This window comes from Neolamprologus multifasciatus, chromosome 7 (assembly GCF_963576455.1).
Source record: "Neolamprologus multifasciatus chromosome 7, fNeoMul1.2, whole genome shotgun sequence".
Classification (NCBI taxonomy): domain Eukaryota; kingdom Metazoa; phylum Chordata; class Actinopteri; order Cichliformes; family Cichlidae; genus Neolamprologus; species Neolamprologus multifasciatus.
Window position 1 is genome coordinate 42,134,195 of NC_140445.1, and position 20,049 is coordinate 42,154,243.

Here is a 20,049-nt window from a genome sequence, read left to right on the forward strand (position 1 = left end):
GGATTGTCACCTCACTGCAAGAAAGTTTATGGTTTGAAATCTGGTTTTTGGCCTGTGCATTAGTGATGGGTCGTTCGCGAACGAAATGGCTCTTAGAGCCGGTTCTTTGACATGAACTACGCGAGCCGGCTCCTAATCGCGAGCCGTCACGTGTTTTTTTTTTTCTTTCTCTCACCCTCTCTCTCGCACTTTTTTCCGCTTCACTCCGCACGCGAGCCTTGTGCTTTATGCTGGGCAGAGGGGGGAGGGGCGGTAGTTACACTCAGTAGCACAGGAACAGAGCCGGAGGGAGAGAGAGAGAGAGAGAGCCAGGGACAACAACGTCACATTAGAAAGGTATAGTAATCATCCACAACTATTTTCGTTTGCAGATGATAAAGGATTCAGAAAGTTTATTCATGCGGGCCCATATGACAGAGAATATGCATCTTCTTTTTGTTTTCATATTTTAATTTATATTTAATTGTGTTGTCGTTTGCAGTGTTTTGTGTTGTTTCACTTTAAATTTGTAAAAGGAAAAAGCTGAAAATTTAAATAGTTAAAATTTGAAACGTGAATAGTTGATTTTTGTATTATATGATTTATTTATTACATTTTATGTGGAGTGAATAAATAAAAGTATATTTACGGTGGCCCCTAGAGACAAAGCACATACAAACACATACAAATTACGTACAAACACGTACAAACTCCGAAGCACGTAAAAACTCAGAAGCACGTAAAAACTCAAAACACGTACAAAAGACAACAGAAGTGCTCCAGGATGCTGGGCGCAGTGTTGGGCTTTTGTTACCTAGTGGCTACACAAGCCAGCAAGTACCAACGACCGGATTTGGTGTGTGGTAGTAACAGGTAAATGAACTTTTTTAAAAATTATTTGAATATATACAGTGGGGCAAAAAAGTATTTAGTCAGCCACCGATTGTGCAAGTTCCCCCACTTAAAATGATGACAGAGGTCAGTAATTTGCACCAGAGGTACACTTCAACTGTGAGAGACAGAATGTGAAAAAAAAATCCATGAATTCACATGGTAGGATTTGTAAAGAATTTATTCGTAAATCAGGGTGGAAAATAAGTATTTGGTCAATAACAAAAATACAACTCAATACTTTGTAACATAACCTTTGTTGGCAATAACAGAGGTCAAACGTTTACTATAGGTCTTTACCAGGTTTGCACACACAGTAGCTGGTATTTTGGCCCGTTCCTCCATGCAGATCTTCTCAAGAGCAGTGATGTTTTGGGGCTGTCGCCGAGCAACACGGACTTTCAACTCCCGCCACAGATTTTCTATGGGGTTGAGGTCTGGAGACTGGCTAGGCCACTCCAGGACTTTCAAATGCTTCTTAAGGAGCCACTCCTTTGTTGCCCGGGCGGTGTGTTTTGGATCATTGTCATGTTGGAAGACCCAGCCTCGTTTCATCTTCAAAGTTCTCACTGATGGAAGGAGGTTTTGGCTCAAAATCTCACGATACTTGGCCCCATTCATTCTGTCCTTAACACGGATCAGTCGTCCTGTCCCCTTGGCAGAAAAACAGCCCCATAGCATGATGTTTCCACCCCCATGCTTCACAGTAGGTATGGTGTTCTTGGGATGCAACTCAGTATTCTTCTTCCTCCAAACACGACGAGTTGAGTTTATACCAAAAAGTTCTACTTTGGTTTCATCTGACCACATGACATTCTCCCAATCCTCTGCTGTATCATCCATGTGCTCTCTGGCAAACTTCAGACGGGCCTGGACATGCACTGGCTTCAGCAGCGGAACACGTCTGGCACTGCGGGATTTGATTCCCTGCCGTTGTAGTGTGTTACTGATGGTGACCTTTGTTACTTTGGTCCCAGCTCTCTGCAGGTCATTCACCAGGTCCCCCCGTGTGGTTCTGGGATCTTTGCTCACCGTTCTCATGATCATTTTGACCCCACGGGATGAGATCTTGCGTGGAGCCCCAGATCGAGGGAGATTATCAGTGGTCTTGTATGTCTTCCATTTTCTGATGATTGCTCCCACAGTTGATTTTTTCACACCAAGCTGCTTGCCTATTGTAGATTCACTCTTCCCAGTCTGGTGCAGGTCTACAATTCTTTTCCTGGTGTCCTTCGAAAGCTCTTTGGTCTTGGCCATGGCGGAGTTTGGAGTCTGACTGGTTGAGGCTGTGGACAGGTGTCTTTTATACAGATGATGAGGTCAAACAGGTGCCATTCATACAGGTAACGAGTGGGGGACAGAAAAGCTTCTTACAGAAGACGTTACAGGTCTGTGAGAGCCAGGGATTTTCCTTGTTTGAGGTGACCAAATACTTATTTTCCACCCTGATTTACGAATAAATTCTTTACAAATCCTACCATGTGAATTCATGGATTTTTTTTTTCACATTCTGTCTCTCACAGTTGAAGTGTACCTCTGGTGCAAATTACTGACCTCTGTCATCATTTTAAGTGGGGGAACTTGCACAATCGGTGGCTGACTAAATACTTTTTTGCCCCACTGTATTAGTGCCTGTGTATAAATACACAAACAATACACACATGCTTTCAATTGTGTAATTTAAGTGATCTAGTAGCTCTGCTTTGGAAGTTCAGTTCATGCTAGAAATGTGTTTTGGAGTTTGTACGTGTTTTGTCTCTAGGGGCCACCGCATATATTTATATATAAACATATATAAATAAAACCACTTTTTTTTACGTTAGTAATTCCTTTTGTGCATAATTTTATATTATTGTTAATAATAAATTAATTAAAGCAACAAAACAACCTGAAGAGCCGGTTTGGAGCCGAAAGAGCCGGCTCTTTTTAGTGAGCCGAACTGAAAGAGCCGGATCTCTAAAAAGAGCCGGAAATCCCATCACTACTGTGCATACCTTCTGGGTACTGCAGCTACCTTCCACAGTACAAAGGCATGCACTTGAAATACTTTATCTGGCTGGTTCAGGAGGAAGAGTGTGTCATCTATGAACTGGTTGTAGAGGTTGGTCATTTGATCCCCAGTTCCTCTAGTCTGAATAGCAACGTATCCTTGCGATACCTTGAGATACTGACTTGAAGCATCCATTGGAGTGTGAATGGAAGGTAAAAAGCATTTTTATGACTGGGTGAATGTTTTATGAAGCTTAGAGTTCATCTTTACCTGAGAAAAATAACTCTTCTATTGCTTCACTCTTTGTTTCTGCATGTAAATAAAACAGTAGGCATTTTATTTTCCTTTTTCATGTCATGTTGCAACAGGACATAAGCTTTTAACAGTACCCAGCGAGTACAGAGCTGCTCCTACAATACAAGTATTGTGCTGCTTTGGCAGTTTCAGAGAAACTTTGGATGATTCACAGTACTATACCTCAGTACTAACTTGGGATCTGCTGTAAAAACGTCACTGCCCACAGGGCAGACTGCCATCTCAAGTTAAACCTTTCCTTGCTGAATCTCCCCTCCAAGGTTGGTGAATAATGAGTCAGTGTCCGTTGTCCAGTGGTTACTGTGCATTGAGGCTGGGCCTCTAGTTCCTGGTTTACAGGACTGGTTCCTTTCAAGTAAGTGATAAAACAATTTTAAAAATTAACAAAATACACAGACTCTACTGCAGTAGGCTGCTTGTAAGCAAAGCACCATGGTTAACAAAATGTGTACAGTATTGTGCAAAAGTGTTGAGCCAACATTATTTCTTTATATTTTGCTGTGACAATGAGAAATAGGAGCAACAATTTATTGAAACATGTTAAAATGCAAATGGGAATTCAATATATAAGGCAAAAACTGAGTTTGTACACACAAACTAAACTTGGAGTCAATAATTTATGTCTTCTGAAGTCTTTTAGGTAGCTTTCTGTAATCTCTTCTTGAATAGTTCTCCAGGCTTTGTGGAGGACATCCAAAGCTCTGGATGTTGTCTGCCTTTTGTTCCATTGTGGGATCATTGTCATGCAGAAAAAAGAAGTGTTTTCCAATCATGCACTTTCCAGATGGTATTGCACTGTTGTTTCTAAATCTAAACATATTTTTCTGTGTTCATAATTACATCAATTTTGATAAGATCTCCAGCGCTACTGGCTGAAATGCAGCACCAAACCAGACTCGCTGTCAACTCACTGTTGTACCGCTCTCCTGACTTTGTCAGTGCACATTAATAAAGATTTCACCTAAAATTTCAAATTGAGGTTCATCACTTCATTATAACACACAAGCAACTTGTTCTGATCCTTGACTAAAGAGACGCCTCTCTACATTCAATATGCTCATCATGTCAGATTAAACTGTTCATAAATCCTTCCACAAGAAGAGCTGAACATATTCATATCACATGTCAATATATCTGTTTTCTTCTAGAACATTGCATTGCTTCCATAATCTTGGCAACATTACACTCTTCATATCATCGGCAGTCAAGGACTCAGCAAAGGCCAGAGAGTGAGATTCTACTTAACCTGGAACTCTTCAGTGTTGTTTGTAGTCTGTTATGCCACTGAGTATAGGTGACTTAAATGCCAGGATCAATGGAAACTGTTAGGAGGTGGTGGGTAGGTTTTTTGTTGTTTTTGGGTTTTGTTTTCTTTCTTGGCACAGGTGGGCGAGGCGGGGCTTGATGGCATTCCGGCACACCTGCGGCGCATCGGACGTCATTAGGGAGCGCTTTTATGGAGCTGAATCTCGGACGTCTGGTGTCGGAGTATTGTCGTTTTCATAAGTGGTAACGTGTTGGTGCAAGCTGAATCTGTTGATTCCACGCGATTGAGCTGCATGTTTTAGGATCCATCATTTGCCTGCTTCTCCTTTGTTTTAGTCTGTCCCGCTGCCTGTTCGCCTGCCTAGTTTTCTGTGTGTGGGCTTCTGTGGATCCGTGACGGAGAATTACTTCATACCAGGCTGTGACCACCGTTACATCTGTATGTCGGTGTTGCAAGTAAGCTCTCCAACTCTCCTCGTCCACTTTTAGTTGAACTCTCGGCGATCGACGTACTCTGTAACTTTGTTTGTCCCTCGCTTTTAGGTAATTCCGGTGCGTCATCGGTTCGCCCGCATACCCCGGCTCCGTCTCATCCTGTCAGCGTTGCTCTCCGTGCACATTTTTATCTGTCACTGTATATAGCCCCTTCCCTTGTAAATATTCCCTCATCTGTGTACATAAATCTGCATCACTACAATCTTGTGCTCGTGTGTGTTTCTGCCACTAAATCCATTCGGGTAAAGTCCCTTAACAGAATACTCCGACCACTCTTATGGATTCGGCAGAACGCGCAGGTCCCGATTCCGGCGAATTACTCCAGAAACACGAGGAGTCTTTGTCAAGCTTGTCTCAGCAGTTTAAGGAATCCGAGCAATGGGCTGGTCGGGTTAATGAGACCTTGATAGCCATTCAAGAAACTTTAGCTCGGTTAGTTCCTCCAACCGTACCCACTGTTTCGTCCCCCCCACCTGTACCGTCCGTTCCGCAGAGTTCGGGCTCTGTTCGTGACCCCGCTCCCCCGGCTCTGGTGCCTTTCACGGGAGAATTGGGCCGCTGTGGGGGTTTTTTGATTCAGGTTTCACTGCTTTTTCAGCGGTTTCCCCAAGCGTTTTCTGATGATGCTTCTAAGATTTCCCATATTATCGGTGCCCTTCGTGATCGTGCTTTGGACTGGGCCGAATCTTATCTCGCTCTACATCCCCTAGAGACTGTCACGTATGTACAGTTCGTTCGGGATTTTAAGGCTGTTTTTCATCACCCTCTGCGCTCTGACGAGGCGGCACGGCAGCTGCACGGGCTCCGACAAGGGAGCCAGTCGGTGGCGGAGTTTTCTATTGATTTCCGGGTTAAAGCCGCTGAGACGGGGTGGGGTGATGACGCGTTACGCGGGGCTTTCATTATCGGGTTAAGCGATCGCATGAAAGATGAGCTCGCCACTCGTGATGAACCGGAGAGTTTTGAGGCTCTCGTTAATCTGGCCATTCGTATCGACAATCGCCTTCGCGAGCGGGAGAGAGAAAGGGGAGGCCGGTCCCGTGCTGGGTGGGGAGAGCACGCTGCTGTGCGCGCAGTTTCCCGCCCCCCTCTTTCCGGTCCGGCCCACGCATGGTCTCCTCCAGCGGACGCTGCTGAGGAACCTATGCAGTTGGGTCGTACGAGGCTTACTCCGGAGGAGCGTCGGAGGAGGTTTGAGGGGCGGTTGTGTTTGTATCGTGGCCAGTCGGGCCATTTTGTGTCCACCTGCCCGTTGCGGTCAAAAGGGGGTGCCCGCCAGTAGCTGTGGGGGTACTGGTGGGTAGCACTTCCTCTCTTTCCCGAGTCCCCCGCATGCAGCTTCCTGCTGTCGTGACCAACGCGTCTGGTACTTTCTCCACTAATGCACTTTTGGATTCTGGCGCTGAGCAGAACCTTATTGACGGCGGTCTCACGAGGCGTCTCGGTATTAAGACGCGGCCCCTGCAGGTTCCCATCTCCGTTGTGGCTCTCACCGGACAGTTATTACCCTCTGTTACTCACGAGACTGAACCAGTTTCATTGGTTCTTTCCGGTAATCATCGCGAGCTTCTTCGGTTTTTTGTTTTCTCCTCCCCCGAGTCTCCCATCGTTTTAGGTTACCCGTGGTTCGAGCGTCATAACCCTCAGATTAATTGGTCCACCCGTCGCATTGAGAGTTGGAGTAGCCACTGCTTGTCTCACTGTCTACAGTCTGCTCTTCCACCCTCGCCTGTCTGCTCGTCTAAGCTGGCACCTGAGGAGTTGGATCTTTCGTCTGTACCTGAACAGTATCATGATCTGGGGGCAGTTTTCAGTAAACGCTGTGCGCTCTCGCTTCCCCCCCATCGTCCTTATGATTGTAGCATTGAACTGTTGCCTGGAGCTCCATTGCCCACCAGCCGGCTGTATAACCTCTCTGGTTCGGAGAAGGCGGCCATGGAGAGGTATATCACGGAGTCACTGGAGGCGGGCTTAATTCGTCCGTCATCCTCGCCGGTGGCGGCGGGTTTTTTCTTTGTGGACAAGAAAGATGGATCTCTTCGACCCTGCATTGATTTTCGGGGTCTTAATGATATAACTGTGAAGAACAAATACCCTCTTCCCCTGATCTCGTCTGCTTTTGAACCTGTACAGGACGCGGTCATTTTCACGAAGCTGGACCTTCGCAATGCGTACCATCTGGTGCCCATACGCCAGGGAGATGAGTGGAAAACGGCCTTTAACACACCGCGTGGACATTATGAATATCTGGTAATGCCTTTCGGTCTGACTAACGCGCCAGCGGTGTTTCAAGCATTGATTAATGATGTGCTACGGGACTTTTTGAATCAGTGTGTGTTCGTTTACCTTGATGACATTCTTGTTTTTTCACGATCTTTTGAGGACCATGTTCAGCAGGTGCGCAGCGTTTTGCAGCGGCTTTTGGAAAACAAACTTTTTGTGAAAGCGGAAAAGTGTGAGTTTCATGCTAGTTCTGTGTCGTTCCTGGGCTATGTCTTTGCTAAGGGGCAAGTTAGGCCCGATCCTGGTAAAATCAGGGCAATTGATGATTGGCCGACTCCCTCCTCGCGCAAACACTTGCAGAGGTTTCTGGGGTTTGCTAATTTTTATCGCCGGTTTATCAAGAACTACAGTCAGATCACTCTTCCGCTCACCCGGCTGACGTCCCCGGCTCGAGTTTTCAGTTGGTCGCCTGAGGCCGAGCAGGCGCTTACTCGGTTGAAGGAGTTGTTTTGCTCCGCGCCCATTCTCGTTCACCCCGATGGTTCCAGACAGTTTGTTGTGGAGGTGGATGCTTCTGATGCGGGTGCGGGAGCCGTGTTGTCGCAGTGCTCGCCCGACGATGGCCGTCTCCATCCGTGCGCGTTTTTTTCGCGGCGGTTTTCTCCAGCTGAGCGGAACTATGACGTGGGTAATCGTGAGCTGCTGGCGGTTAAGCTGGCTTTGGAAGAGTGGCGTCACTGGTTAGAGGGGGCGGAACAGCCGTTTGTGATTTGGACGGACCATAAGAATCTCTCTTACATTCGGTGTGCGAAGCGGCTCAACTCCAGGCAGGCCAGGTGGCAGCTATTTTTTAGCCGGTTTCATTTTACTATCTCTTTCCGACCGGGTTCCCGCAATGCTAAGCCTGATGCTTTGTCCCGTCAATTTTCTCCCGCATCTGAGTCTACGGGGGTGGCCACTATCATCCCCTCGTCCTGCGTGGTGGGGGCCGTGACGTGGGAGATTGAGAGCCTGGTGCGCAGTGCGCAGCGGCAGGACCCGGACCCCGGTTCGGGCCTGCCTGGTAGGCTGTTTGTTCCGTCGGCCGTGCGTGCCCGCGTTTTGCACTGGGTACACGCTTCTCGCTTCGCCTGTCACCCCGGCGTGCGTCGGACGGTTTCCCTGTTGAGGCGCTCCTTTTGGTGGCCCGCTTTGGAGAGTGACGCCCGCGAATATGTGTTGGCCTGCGACACTTGTGCGCGCAATAAGAGCCGTCACCTGGCCCCTCCCGGGCTGCTGCACCCCCTGCCTGTCCCAGGTCGGCCCTGGTCGCATATTGCAGTTGACTTTGTTACTGGGTTACCGCGTTCCGCTAATCACTCAGTTATTGTCACCATTGTTGACAGGTTCTCCAAGGCAGCACATTTTGTTCCTCTCTCTAAGCTCCCTTCTGCCCTCGAAACTGCTCGCTTGCTCGTTGATCATGTTTTTCGGTTACATGGGATTCCTTTGGACATTGTGTCTGACAGGGGGCCTCAGTTGGTTTCTCGAGTGTGGAAGGCTTTTTGTACTGCTTTGGGGGTGGGGGTGAGCCTTTCCTCGGGCTATCATCCGCAGTCTAATGGACAGACTGAAAGGGCTAATCAGCAGCTGGAGTCCGCCTTGCGCTGTGTGGCCTCCTCTGACCCCACTTCCTGGAGTAATCATCTTGCCTGGATTGAATATGCTTATAATTCCCTCACCTCGGCAGCTACTGGTTTTTCTCCGTTTGAGATATGCCTTGGATATCAGCCGCCACTGTTTCCTTCTCAGGAGGCGGAGATTGCGGTTCCGGCGGTGCAGGACCATTTACGCCGCAGTCGGAGGATCTGGCGCCAGACTAAGGCAGCGCTGCTCCGGACCGCAACTCGGACTCGCCGTGCTGCTGATCGGAGGAGAACGCCCGCGCCTCAATACACTGTGGGTCAACAGGTTTGGCTGTCCTCTGCAAATGTTCCTCTGAAGTGCGCGTCCAGGAAGCTTGCTCCTCGCTTCCTGGGTCCTTTCACCATCCAACGCATCATCAACCCTGTTTCTGTGAGGCTGCAACTGCCGGCTTCCATGAAGGTTCATCCCACGTTTCATGTTTCCCAACTCAAGCCTGTCTCTCGCAGCCCACTGTGTCCACCCTTGGAACCACCTCCGCCTGCCCAAGTTGTGGACGGCGGCCCTGTCTATTCGGTCCGGCGGCTGCTGGATGTGCGCCGTTGTGGTCGTGGTTTCCAGTTTTTGGTGGACTGGGAGGGGTATGGCCCGGAGGAGCGCTCCTGGATTCCTGGGGCTTTTATTGTGGACCCGGGTCTTATTGTGGATTTTTACAGGAGGTATCCTGACAAGCCTGGAGGACCGCCAGGAGGCGTCCCTTGAGGGGGGGATACTGTTAGGAGGTGGTGGGTAGGTTTTTTGTTGTTTTTGGGTTTTGTTTTCTTTCTTGGCACAGGTGGGCGAGGCGGGGCTTGATGGCATTCCGGCACACCTGCGGCGCATCGGACGTCATTAGGGAGCGCTTTTATGGAGCTGAATCTCGGACGTCTGGTGTCGGAGTATTGTCGTTTTCATAAGTGGTAACGTGTTGGTGCAAGCTGAATCTGTTGATTCCACGCGATTGAGCTGCATGTTTTAGGATCCATCATTTGCCTGCTTCTCCTTTGTTTTAGTCTGTCCCGCTGCCTGTTCGCCTGCCTAGTTTTCTGTGTGTGGGCTTCTGTGGATCCGTGACGGAGAATTACTTCATACCAGGCTGTGACCACCGTTACATCTGTATGTCGGTGTTGCAAGTAAGCTCTCCAACTCTCCTCGTCCACTTTTAGTTGAACTCTCGGCGATCGACGTACTCTGTAACTTTGTTTGTCCCTCGCTTTTAGGTAATTCCGGTGCGTCATCGGTTTGCCCGCATACCCCGGCTCCGTCTCATCCTGTCAGCGTTGCTCTCCGTGCACATTTTTATCTGTCACTGTATATAGCCCCCTCCCTTGTAAATATTCCCTCATCTGTGTACATAAATCTGCATCACTACAATCTTGTGCTCGTGTGTGTTTCTGCCACTAAATCCATTCGGGTAAAGTCCCTTAACAGAAACATCTCGTACCATCACGAAACAAACTACCAACATACTTTTCAACCAATCAGAATAAGACTTTTCTGGTTGGCAAAGCACACTGGACAGCAGATGTTTTTCATCATATCTACAACAACTACAAACTTTACAAACCGTACTTGACTATAACAAGTGTCATTCAAAGTTTAACTGACTAACAGTGTGACTGTCATTGTGATACTGGGTGACAATGTCTATGTTGCTAATCTCTCTATGTGTAGCAACATAAAGTGCTAGGCTTTATTTTGTTTGTAATTTTCATATGATTGTAGTAATAGTATAAGAATGAGGAGTATTTATAAGGCAGTTTCAATTTTCAAGATAAGCCAGTTGAACCTTTGCATTGCAAGAATTGCAAATCTCCTAAGTAGCCAACCACATAAAACTCCTGCCCTCCCAAATCAATGCTAAATTCAACAATCAATATTCTGTAAACAAGACTGACAATTATGACCAGAACACACCAGCATCTTGCGTCCAGCCCCATGTCTAAAGTTGGTATGATTCGCTCTCTCCCCATGTATGAATTTCCCTCATTTAAGTGTAAAAACTCCATATTGAAAATACCAACACCTATAAAGCTTGTAACAGTGTCGTTAGCAAACATTACGTTTACAATAATAGAGAAAACCACAACAAAGACAACAACCCCCTATGAGCAAGCACTTGGCGACGGTGGAAATGAAAAACTCCCTTTGAACAGGAAGAAACCTCCAGCAGAACCAGGCTCACAGAGGGTCAGCCATCAGCTGCGAGCTGTTGGGGGTCAACTAGCATGAAAATAATTATTTGATATATGCTGCTGTAAGTATATATTGAAGACTCATGAGTCATTATGCATTTGTGTGCATCTTTGTCCAGGATGATGACTTGGAGACTGACCTGAACAAACTTCGTCTTCCTCCTGACCCTGACAGACCTAAAGAGCTGCTTACACAGTACAGCTGCTTTTGTCCTGAGCTGTCACATGATTTCCAGGTATGCACCTCTCTCTCGCTCTCTGTCTTGTGTTTGTGTGTGTGTGCATTTGTTTGTTAAATGAATAAATTGTTAACTTCCCCAAGTGTGTTGTTTCTTTGGACTTCAATCATCCGATTCAATAAAGAACACTAAACAAAGTAGTAGAATAAGCTGTTTGGCATTGGCAACAACGATTCAGCAAGTTTCTCAAGCACCATTTAAGGTGAAATAAACAGACTTTCCACCAGTATAATATTCATTGCCAAGAAACATTGTTACAAAGAAATAAATGACCAAAGACAAACTTCCTTTTGTACTAAGTTTTATTTTAAAGGAAAAAGATGTTGGTTTCATGTTTAATTCAATAAAAGTAATAAGTGTGTTGTATTTTTTTTTGTCTCAAGACACTGCCGACATTTTTCTGTATGAAGCCAAACCCTTTGTCTAGATTAACTCTAAACACAACCATAAAACTGAAATGTTACTAAGTAATTAAGTAGAAAGTAAGAAAATGGTACAGATCGATGGAAAAGCTTTGATATTTTCTTAACCACTTGTCCAATTCAGGAATTCAGGGATGGTGTGCCAGCTGTCTACAGATCACCCGTCCATTACAGGGCTGTGTTATGACCTGGTTCATAAACCACAACATAAAATGGAGACTGAAGCCACAACTTTATTTAAGCTAAAAAATGACAGCAAAAAGGAATCAATTAGGAGAGCATAACAAGGTCCACCCTTTGTCAAGTACAGGCAATTAGCAATTAAACCCAGTCAATTTGCAGTGCCACTTTAAAGGCAGGTAGTGCTTTCAGAGGGGTGTAACACCTCCCCCCAGGAACTAAAAATGAATTTAGAGAAATCACCCCTGGAGTCTTTTCTAGTTGTTGACCTAAAAGACAAAATGGGGAAAGATGGAAAACAAGTGTGGCTCACAGCAGCCACTAACGAAGTTACTCCAATCAGTGGTCACCTACAGCCAAGACACAGAGGCAGAATATCATTCCTGCCTAAGACCAATTTAAAGTCACCAATGAACCTTCTATGCATGCCTTTTGGATTGTGGTTTGAACCTGGCATACTGGAGAGATCACACAGTAAGAATATGCCAATTCCACACAGCAATGCTTCAGGTAGCTGGCAGATTCAGACCTAGAATCTTCTTGCTGTGAGGCAACAGGGCTGGCCTCTACACCACAGTCGTGCCAAAAATGTTTCGTAGTGGAACAGATTGTGTTTCAGACATTTGGCAGCTTCAAGTTGTATTTAAATTTGTAGTTAATTTCAGACATTTCTATGATATAGTAAAGGACAAACAAAACACGTGTTCGTATTGGTCATGACTGTACTGTACCGCCTGAAGTGGAATATGTTGTTAAGATTAAGATTAAGATTAATTAAGATTTTTCCATCTTGTAATGATACGCTAAGGAGCCAACAGTAAAATCACTTATGAACTGATAACCTTTATCATTTTGTGCATTGAAAAACAAAATCAGACAAAATATTAAAGTGACGCTGAGGTTAGCACTGTCACTTAACAGCAAGAAGGGTTCTGATTCAAGTCTTTGAGATATCACGGCCTTTCTATATGGCATTTCCTGCACTTGTGCCTGTGTGAATTTCCTCACTTCGTGTTCCTCCCACTGTCCAAAGACTGCTCATGGATGTGAGGTAGATAGTGTGCTTAAATTATATAAAATAAAGCACTGTGTGGTTATGTGTGGCTTGTAGTCTGAAAGACTTTGAGTGGCCAGTTAGACTAGAAAAGCACAATATAAATGCTGTTACTGGCAGCTGATGTCACCGTGACGTCACCACGCAATGATTTTGTAGAGTGACAACAATATTGTCTGTAATATTTAACCACTACATGTATTTTCAGGTTTTAGAGTCAGTTTACCTGTATATATGTATAGTATGATCTATGTGGACCGGAAGCAAACAACGTGATGTCTAGAAATGTCATCTCATCACCCTCAGTGTGGAAGAAGGAGGCTAATAGGTAGACTCTTGTTTAACATGGCATACTTATTACGCTGGCAATCACGATTTCAACATAATTTTTTTCACTTTTGCACACATCATCCACGTAATTTTCTATATAATCAAAACTTTGTAATGCCACATAGCCAGGTAACAGTTTGTTCAAAAGGCTCTCTATTATGTATTTGCTAGTTCCACACTCACCTCACCTTGGAAATAAATGATGCAGCATTGAATCTATAACTGAACATCGCTCATGTTTCAAAAGACCAAGTGGCCTCCAAGGTATGTTTGTACATAGGCTACCACTCGGTCAGATGTCAGAAATGGCTTGTGTGACTGGGTTAGCTCACAACTGTCCACATGTTTACACAAAGCCTCTTCAGAAAAAATCAAGCATCTTTTGTGAGGTCTTGCAATGTACAGTTGGTGTTTTGCCAGAGTAAGACGTGACTATATCTGTGTTTTTCAGGAGCTGGATCTGAGTTCAGAGACAGGGGATAGTTCAACAGCATCATCATCATCAGATGATGAGGTAGTGCTCCTTAACAATGACAGGACAAAGACTACTGCGAGTCGAGATTCCTCTACCTCTGATGGTTCTTACTCAGAGATGGAAATATCCAGTAGAGACATGCCAGGTCAGAGCCAGCTTAAACACACAACATCTAAAACAGTGGTTCTTAACCTTGTTGGAGGTACCGAACCCCACCAGTTTCATATGCGAATTCACTGAACCCCTCTTTAGTGAAAAATAAAATGTGATTTTTTTCAAATTCAAGACATAGATATGTTTTTTTACTGGTGCACAAAAAGAGCCGTGCATGTCACGGCGGAGGCTCTGCCCAAACCCCTGAGACCGACTCACCGAACCCCTAGGGTTCGATCTAACCCAGGTTAAGAACCACTGATCTAAATGCAACACTGGCCCAAAAGTAGGGTCTCTACTTTACGAAAAGTTGCATTGAGATTTCTGTTGTGGTTTTGTGCTATGTAAAAAAAAATTGAATTAAACTGAAAAACCATGATCAATTACAAAAAGATAGCTCTGGATAATGACATCAGCCTATAGAGAAAGTGATGCATATTTCCAGCTTATGCTTATCCCTCTCACAAACAGAAGCAGAATGAGTAGCACTCTTTACCATCTACTTTTAAGAGCAAAATCATTAATATATTTGAATGTTTATAACAATGTTTTTAAACACAGCTTTATAACAGCTAAAAATGTTAACCTTTATTTAACCAGGAAAAAACTTGAGATTAAAAATCTCTTTTACAAGAGTGTCCTGGCCAAGGACAGCATACGATAAGTTATATAAATGTATAGCACCTAAACATGCAAAGTTACCAGTTAAGTACAGTCAAAGAGTAAAAAACACAGCAAAGAAACCTTCTGATGAGGTTTTAACAACCTCATCAGAAATATTAAAGCAGCTTATTTACACAGAATTCAATTTTCTACAGTGGAACATGCTGTGCACCAGCCCTACAAGCATTGACAGCAGCCCATTCATTCATTTGGTCGATAATATATATGACACAATACTATTATAAAATTAATTCTTTATTATTGTTAGTTGTTGACAGATTTTTAAAATCAGTTTTTGATGATTAAATGATTCACTTTAATTAAAAGTTTAAAAGCTGACATTCATGAAATACTGAGCCAACTCTAAAACTAAAGAAAAACGTCTGCTTGAGTACCTCACAGCTAGTGAACTGAGTTAGTAACCTGATTACTGTTGATTACTGACCATGCCTTAATCTAATAAATTATAAGTTTACAATTCTGCCAGCAACTAATTACTGGTCAAATATCTGCAAAAATAACACATTATTGTCTTTTTCACTCAATCGTGAATCTATTTTGTTTCTTTTGCAAGAAATATTGCACATTTCTTTTCATTCTCATTAATTCCACTGATTTTTATTTGCTCTGCCAAGTAAACAATACTCGGGACCTCTTCTAAGAATTACAAGTTAATTTCACAAAAATTCTTTTACATCACTGCATTAGCTCCTTCATTTGTTTGGTAGGAATTTAAAAACTCATTATTTTCCCTTTCTCACTCTTGCTGCCCATTTAGAAGCGTGTGATTTCCACAGTCACAGCAGCATCCTGGGCACAAGCCCTGGGTTCAGGACCATGGTTAGAGGGGCAATGTAAGCTCAAAGTCTTCATGCTAACTGCATGTACTGCATGGACTAAGCTTCTGTCAAGCTGTTTTAACTGAAATGTAAATTATCCTGACAATGCAAAGCAAACTGTCAAAAACTCTACTGCTTGTTAAACTGACAAGAGGCATGAGGCAGATTCAAGGCCAGAACTGTGGCATTTATTGACATGATGCAGAAATCCAACTTGCCTAATTCATCCATTCACACCTTCATTTTGTCTACAGAAGTGCTTTCTATTTAACATTCACATACTCTAATGGAATTGCAACTTGAGCAGCTTGGGGTTAGTATCTTGCGCAAGGATATTTGGGGTGTAGATTGGAGCAGACAGGGACCAACCTTCCAATTAGTAGAGGACCTGCTCTACCTCATGGGCTACATTGTTATTCTTCTTCCAGCAGTACTATCACCCTAGTCCCGTCAGCCTAACTTTTATTTGGTTTTGTTTTGTTTGGTTTCTGGTGTTCGGCGACTACCTCCGTGTGCATCACTGGCAGAATTTAAATCTTTCTGACTTTGCTGTTGCTTTTGAAATCTCATTTTAGGATTCTGACCTCATTCCTTTTTAATCCTAGGGGAGAAGCCTCCCCATGTCAGAGAGAAGATGAGCAAGATAATGAAGAAGATGGAACAGAAGAATTTTATCATCATACAATAATAGACAGGTTACTGGAGCGGCACGGAGCCGGTATTCCCCACCATGATCCCAAGCTATATTGTGCAGTAGCTTCCAAAACCAAATCCATTCCAGATTTTAGCATCCTGGCCTTTCCTGATTTCTGGGGTCATCTTCCACCACCAGGACATCAACCCATGGCCCCACGCAAACCCAACATACAGAGGTATTAGATACATGCAATAATAATGTAGTTCATGTAACAGGTACGTAGAAAGTTAGACCTCTAAGCATTTTTATAGTGAAAAGAATGGAGAGCGTTCACTCCAGATGGCTACATGTTTACCACTAACTGTATTCCTAATATGGTATATTCTAACAGGTACTCATGTTGAAAGATGGGAACCTGGTCAATATCGTTTTGATATCAGTTTAAGGGGCCAACATGACAGCTAAACTTATTAATATTTCTTTTATTACTTCTCTTTTTATTATTATTATATTTATTATTTTTCATGTCTTTATCACCTGATGATGTTGACTTTTCTTGCTTATTGTCATTTGTTTGAAGGTAAAATTGATACCTTTTATTTTGCAATATTTCTAAAGTCAAGTTTTACAAGTCTGCTAGTGGTTTTTCTTCACATTGCACTAATCGTAGGCCTACTGCTCAGAGCTAAATCCGTTATTCCAGAAAAGCAACAGAGGCGATGACAGGGTTTTAGTACTGGACAATAGCAAACTATTAGCATGTAATATAATGAAACCTGGTGTAATGATATGAAACACCTATGTCCAATCACAGCAAGAGGTGGCAGCAGGGGAAATTTTTAAACCTCCTGGATTGCTTTTATATTTGAGCAGCTTTATCCATTATACCATCACAGCTGGTGACACTAACAGACTGAATAAAATGACCAAAAACTTTTCAGAGCAGAAAAGAACAGATGACTGACTGATGTTACAGCCTATAGAGGAAGTATAGCGATCACAGCAGGAGGTATATAAGTATTTAAGCAATAAGTATTTAATAATGACTCAGATATTTACTGCTGCTGTAAATATAAAGGATAGATGTTTTAAACATATTTCAAGGACTGTGATTCAAATATTTGACGCTTGACTATGCTTGTGTGTTTATCAGACAGAAAGTGTTTGAAGATATTCAGCGTTTTCTGAAAACTGATGACATCATTAACCATGTTGTCTTTGACCTCGAAGATAGCAAGTAAGTTACGCTCCCCTCACCCCCTGCTCCCCATCTCCATTCTTTCTTTAATTGGTTGTTTTCCCGGGACGGACTTGGATTTGACGATTTGAGCTTGAAAGATTAAAACCTTAAACCAACATGTAGACTTGTGTTTCTGAGCTGATTAAAAGCTGTTGTGGTTCTCGCAGCACAGCCTCTGCAAAACCTATGATTTTATTGAATATGAAGGTTTTTTTGAACCATAAACATCCTCGGCAGTAATACTGATCAATGTAATGCTGATGGGGAGCATTTTTCAGGAAAATAAATACTTCTATTTTTGATACATGTAAATGTTAAATTTGACAGTAATACAGTTTTATGTGTTGTTTTATAGTATTTGTTGCTTTTGTTCCAAAAGAATTCCTTCATCACTCATAAGAGAGTGTGAGTGATGTTTGAATCTAGTACAATTTGTCTTGGGAAAGACTAAAAGAAACTTTATTTTTATCTATGCATCAAGCCATTTTCTTCTGCTTATTCAATTCAGGGTCAGGGGAAGGAGGAAGGCGGGGTACAAGCTTGGACAGCTTACCAGTCTGTTGCGGGTCTAGAAAAGGCAACCATTCATTTTAACTTAATTTAATTTTTTTGGAGGGGTTGCACCCGATGTTCCCACTAAGCTGCGCGCATGCACAATTGCGCACTGCTGGCACGGTCTCTGCGCACAGACAATCTGCGTTGCGCACAAAAAAAATCTAACCTGAATTGAAATTAAAATGAGTACTTTAACAATTCTGTTTGGCAGTGTTAGTCAGTAAGTGACTGGCTGCTCCTGTATAGGATTAGAACGATGCCCAGTGTTGGGAAGGTTATTTTTAAAATGTATTCCACTACAGATTACAGAATACATTTTATTCCGTTACGTTACTCAATGAGAGTAACGTATTCTGAATACTTTGGATTACTTAATATATTATCATGCTTTTTACAACTACATGAATGTACTATTGCTGTGTGATTTATTACTATTACGGCTCCTAATCATAGTAAAGGGACCTCTGGCTAAAACGTCGGGTTCTGTGTCGGGCTCGTAGCTGAAAACTAGCTTTACTTTATTGTCTGGGTCAAGTTTGCTAGCGAGAGACAGAGAGAGGCGTTGAAAGGCTGCTCCAATGGAACTTATTGTTTCGGAGGAAAACACGAACACGGTGTACAGTCGAGTCTTAATAGCTTACTTACAACTGGGCTCGTCAGGCACTCTTCTTGGCTGTAGTGGTTATTATTATATTTACATGCTTCCAGCTCCCGTTTCTGCTCGATGTCAACTCGTACTTTTCTCGCGCTCACAGACACATAACGGGTATGGCAGTCCCTGCAGCACGGACTACACTACCCATGAGGCTAAATTCTTTAGGGCTATGCATTCTGCCTATTAGCTTAGCACAACAGCAACAACAACAAAAAGGCGCTCTCTCACCCAGGAAACACACAGTCGCAGAGAGAGCATCACCCTGTAACCATGGTAACCGTAACGCTGCCGCCTGGAACAACAGAACAAACAAAACCCAAACAGTCCTGACCCGCGACAATATGAAACAGGGAAGTACCGCCATGTAATCCATTCATTTCAACAAAGTAACTGTATTCTAAATACCACCTTTTTAAACTGTAACTGTAACGGAATACAGTTACTCATATTTTGTATTTTAAATACGTAACGGCGGTACATGTATTCCGTTGCTCCCCAACACTGATGATGCCACCTTATCCCACAGTCCAGCCAATGATGCGATTCACATTCGTATATACGCAGCTAATCAACGTCGTTGACAGGCTATGACAGCGTCCTTATGTGCCGACACTGGTGTTTTAGCTAGCAAAGCGACGTGGCTGATGTGGAGTGAAGCCACGTCAATGACAACATACACAACCATTGGAGATGTGAGCAGGACAGACGGAACCATTGACGGAAAAAATGTGGACTTTATACCACTTTTGTGCCGCTATTCTGAGCGCATGTAAAAAAAGTTTGCAGGTGCAAGTGTTGCATTTTGAGGAGAAATTTATTTTGAGCGAAGAAAAGCTGAATTTGAGTGAACAAAATTCATTGCTGCGTGCAGAAAATTTATTTCAGTGTTTGCTATTATCCACACACACACACACACACACACAATAGCAGCCCCTCTCGCTCAGTTTTTGCATTTGCACTCGCTCGCAATGTGTCGCTCGCGCTCTCAACATTTCTGCCTGTGCGCGCTCAACTCTTTCTCTACACCGTTATATCTGTGCCACAAAACCAGCCAATCACAGACTTGGATGCAAAAATATCTGATTGGCTGTTCTGGTCTCCAATCAGCTCGAAATGACGAAATGCAATATCCCAGAATCCATTTCGTCCAAAGCTCAAACGAGGCAGTGGCAGAGGAACACAGAGTGGCAGAGTTTGAAATATTACTCTTTCTGGGTCACAAAATAAACTTTTAAGATATTTTCATGCGAGAATGGTGCTGTGTAAACTTAAAATATTTGCTCGATTTATCAAGACATCACATATTTGCATAAGTGCTCTAATGTTTTCAGAGATGCCTGTTACCCACCAGCTGACCGGGTGGTCACTCGGGTTAAACATAATATATAAAGCTGAACTGACAAAAAAAAAAATCAGACTACAACACCAGGTATTATAGGAAAAACCATAAAGCCTTTGAACTAAAATAAACGCTGTTGTGACAGTGATGTACACTGTCTTGTTGGTATATATGCATGATTTGTATCACCTTCAAGTTTCCAAACCGATATCATGAGCAGCAGCTTTTACAGCTGTGGCTCCAGCAAACATC

At 43.6% G+C, this 20,049-nt stretch overlaps 1 protein-coding gene across 4 annotated transcripts in view; it reads left to right on the forward strand.

Moving 5' to 3' along the window:
* agbl1 (AGBL carboxypeptidase 1) overlaps window positions 1–20,049 on the forward strand; it is a 95,578-nt gene that overhangs the window by 48,054 nt on the left and 27,475 nt on the right. For all 4 annotated transcript variants that reach the window (XM_085166753.1, XM_085166750.1, XM_085166751.1 and 1 more), the window contains 5 exons: window positions 11,136–11,252; window positions 13,693–13,861; window positions 15,311–15,386; window positions 15,977–16,243; window positions 17,162–17,245. In XM_085166753.1, coding sequence (XP_085022879.1) covers window positions 11,136–11,252; window positions 13,693–13,861; window positions 15,311–15,386; window positions 15,977–16,243; window positions 17,162–17,245 — 713 coding nt within the window. The remainder of the gene's footprint in view (window positions 1–11,135; window positions 11,253–13,692; window positions 13,862–15,310; window positions 15,387–15,976; window positions 16,244–17,161; window positions 17,246–20,049) is intronic.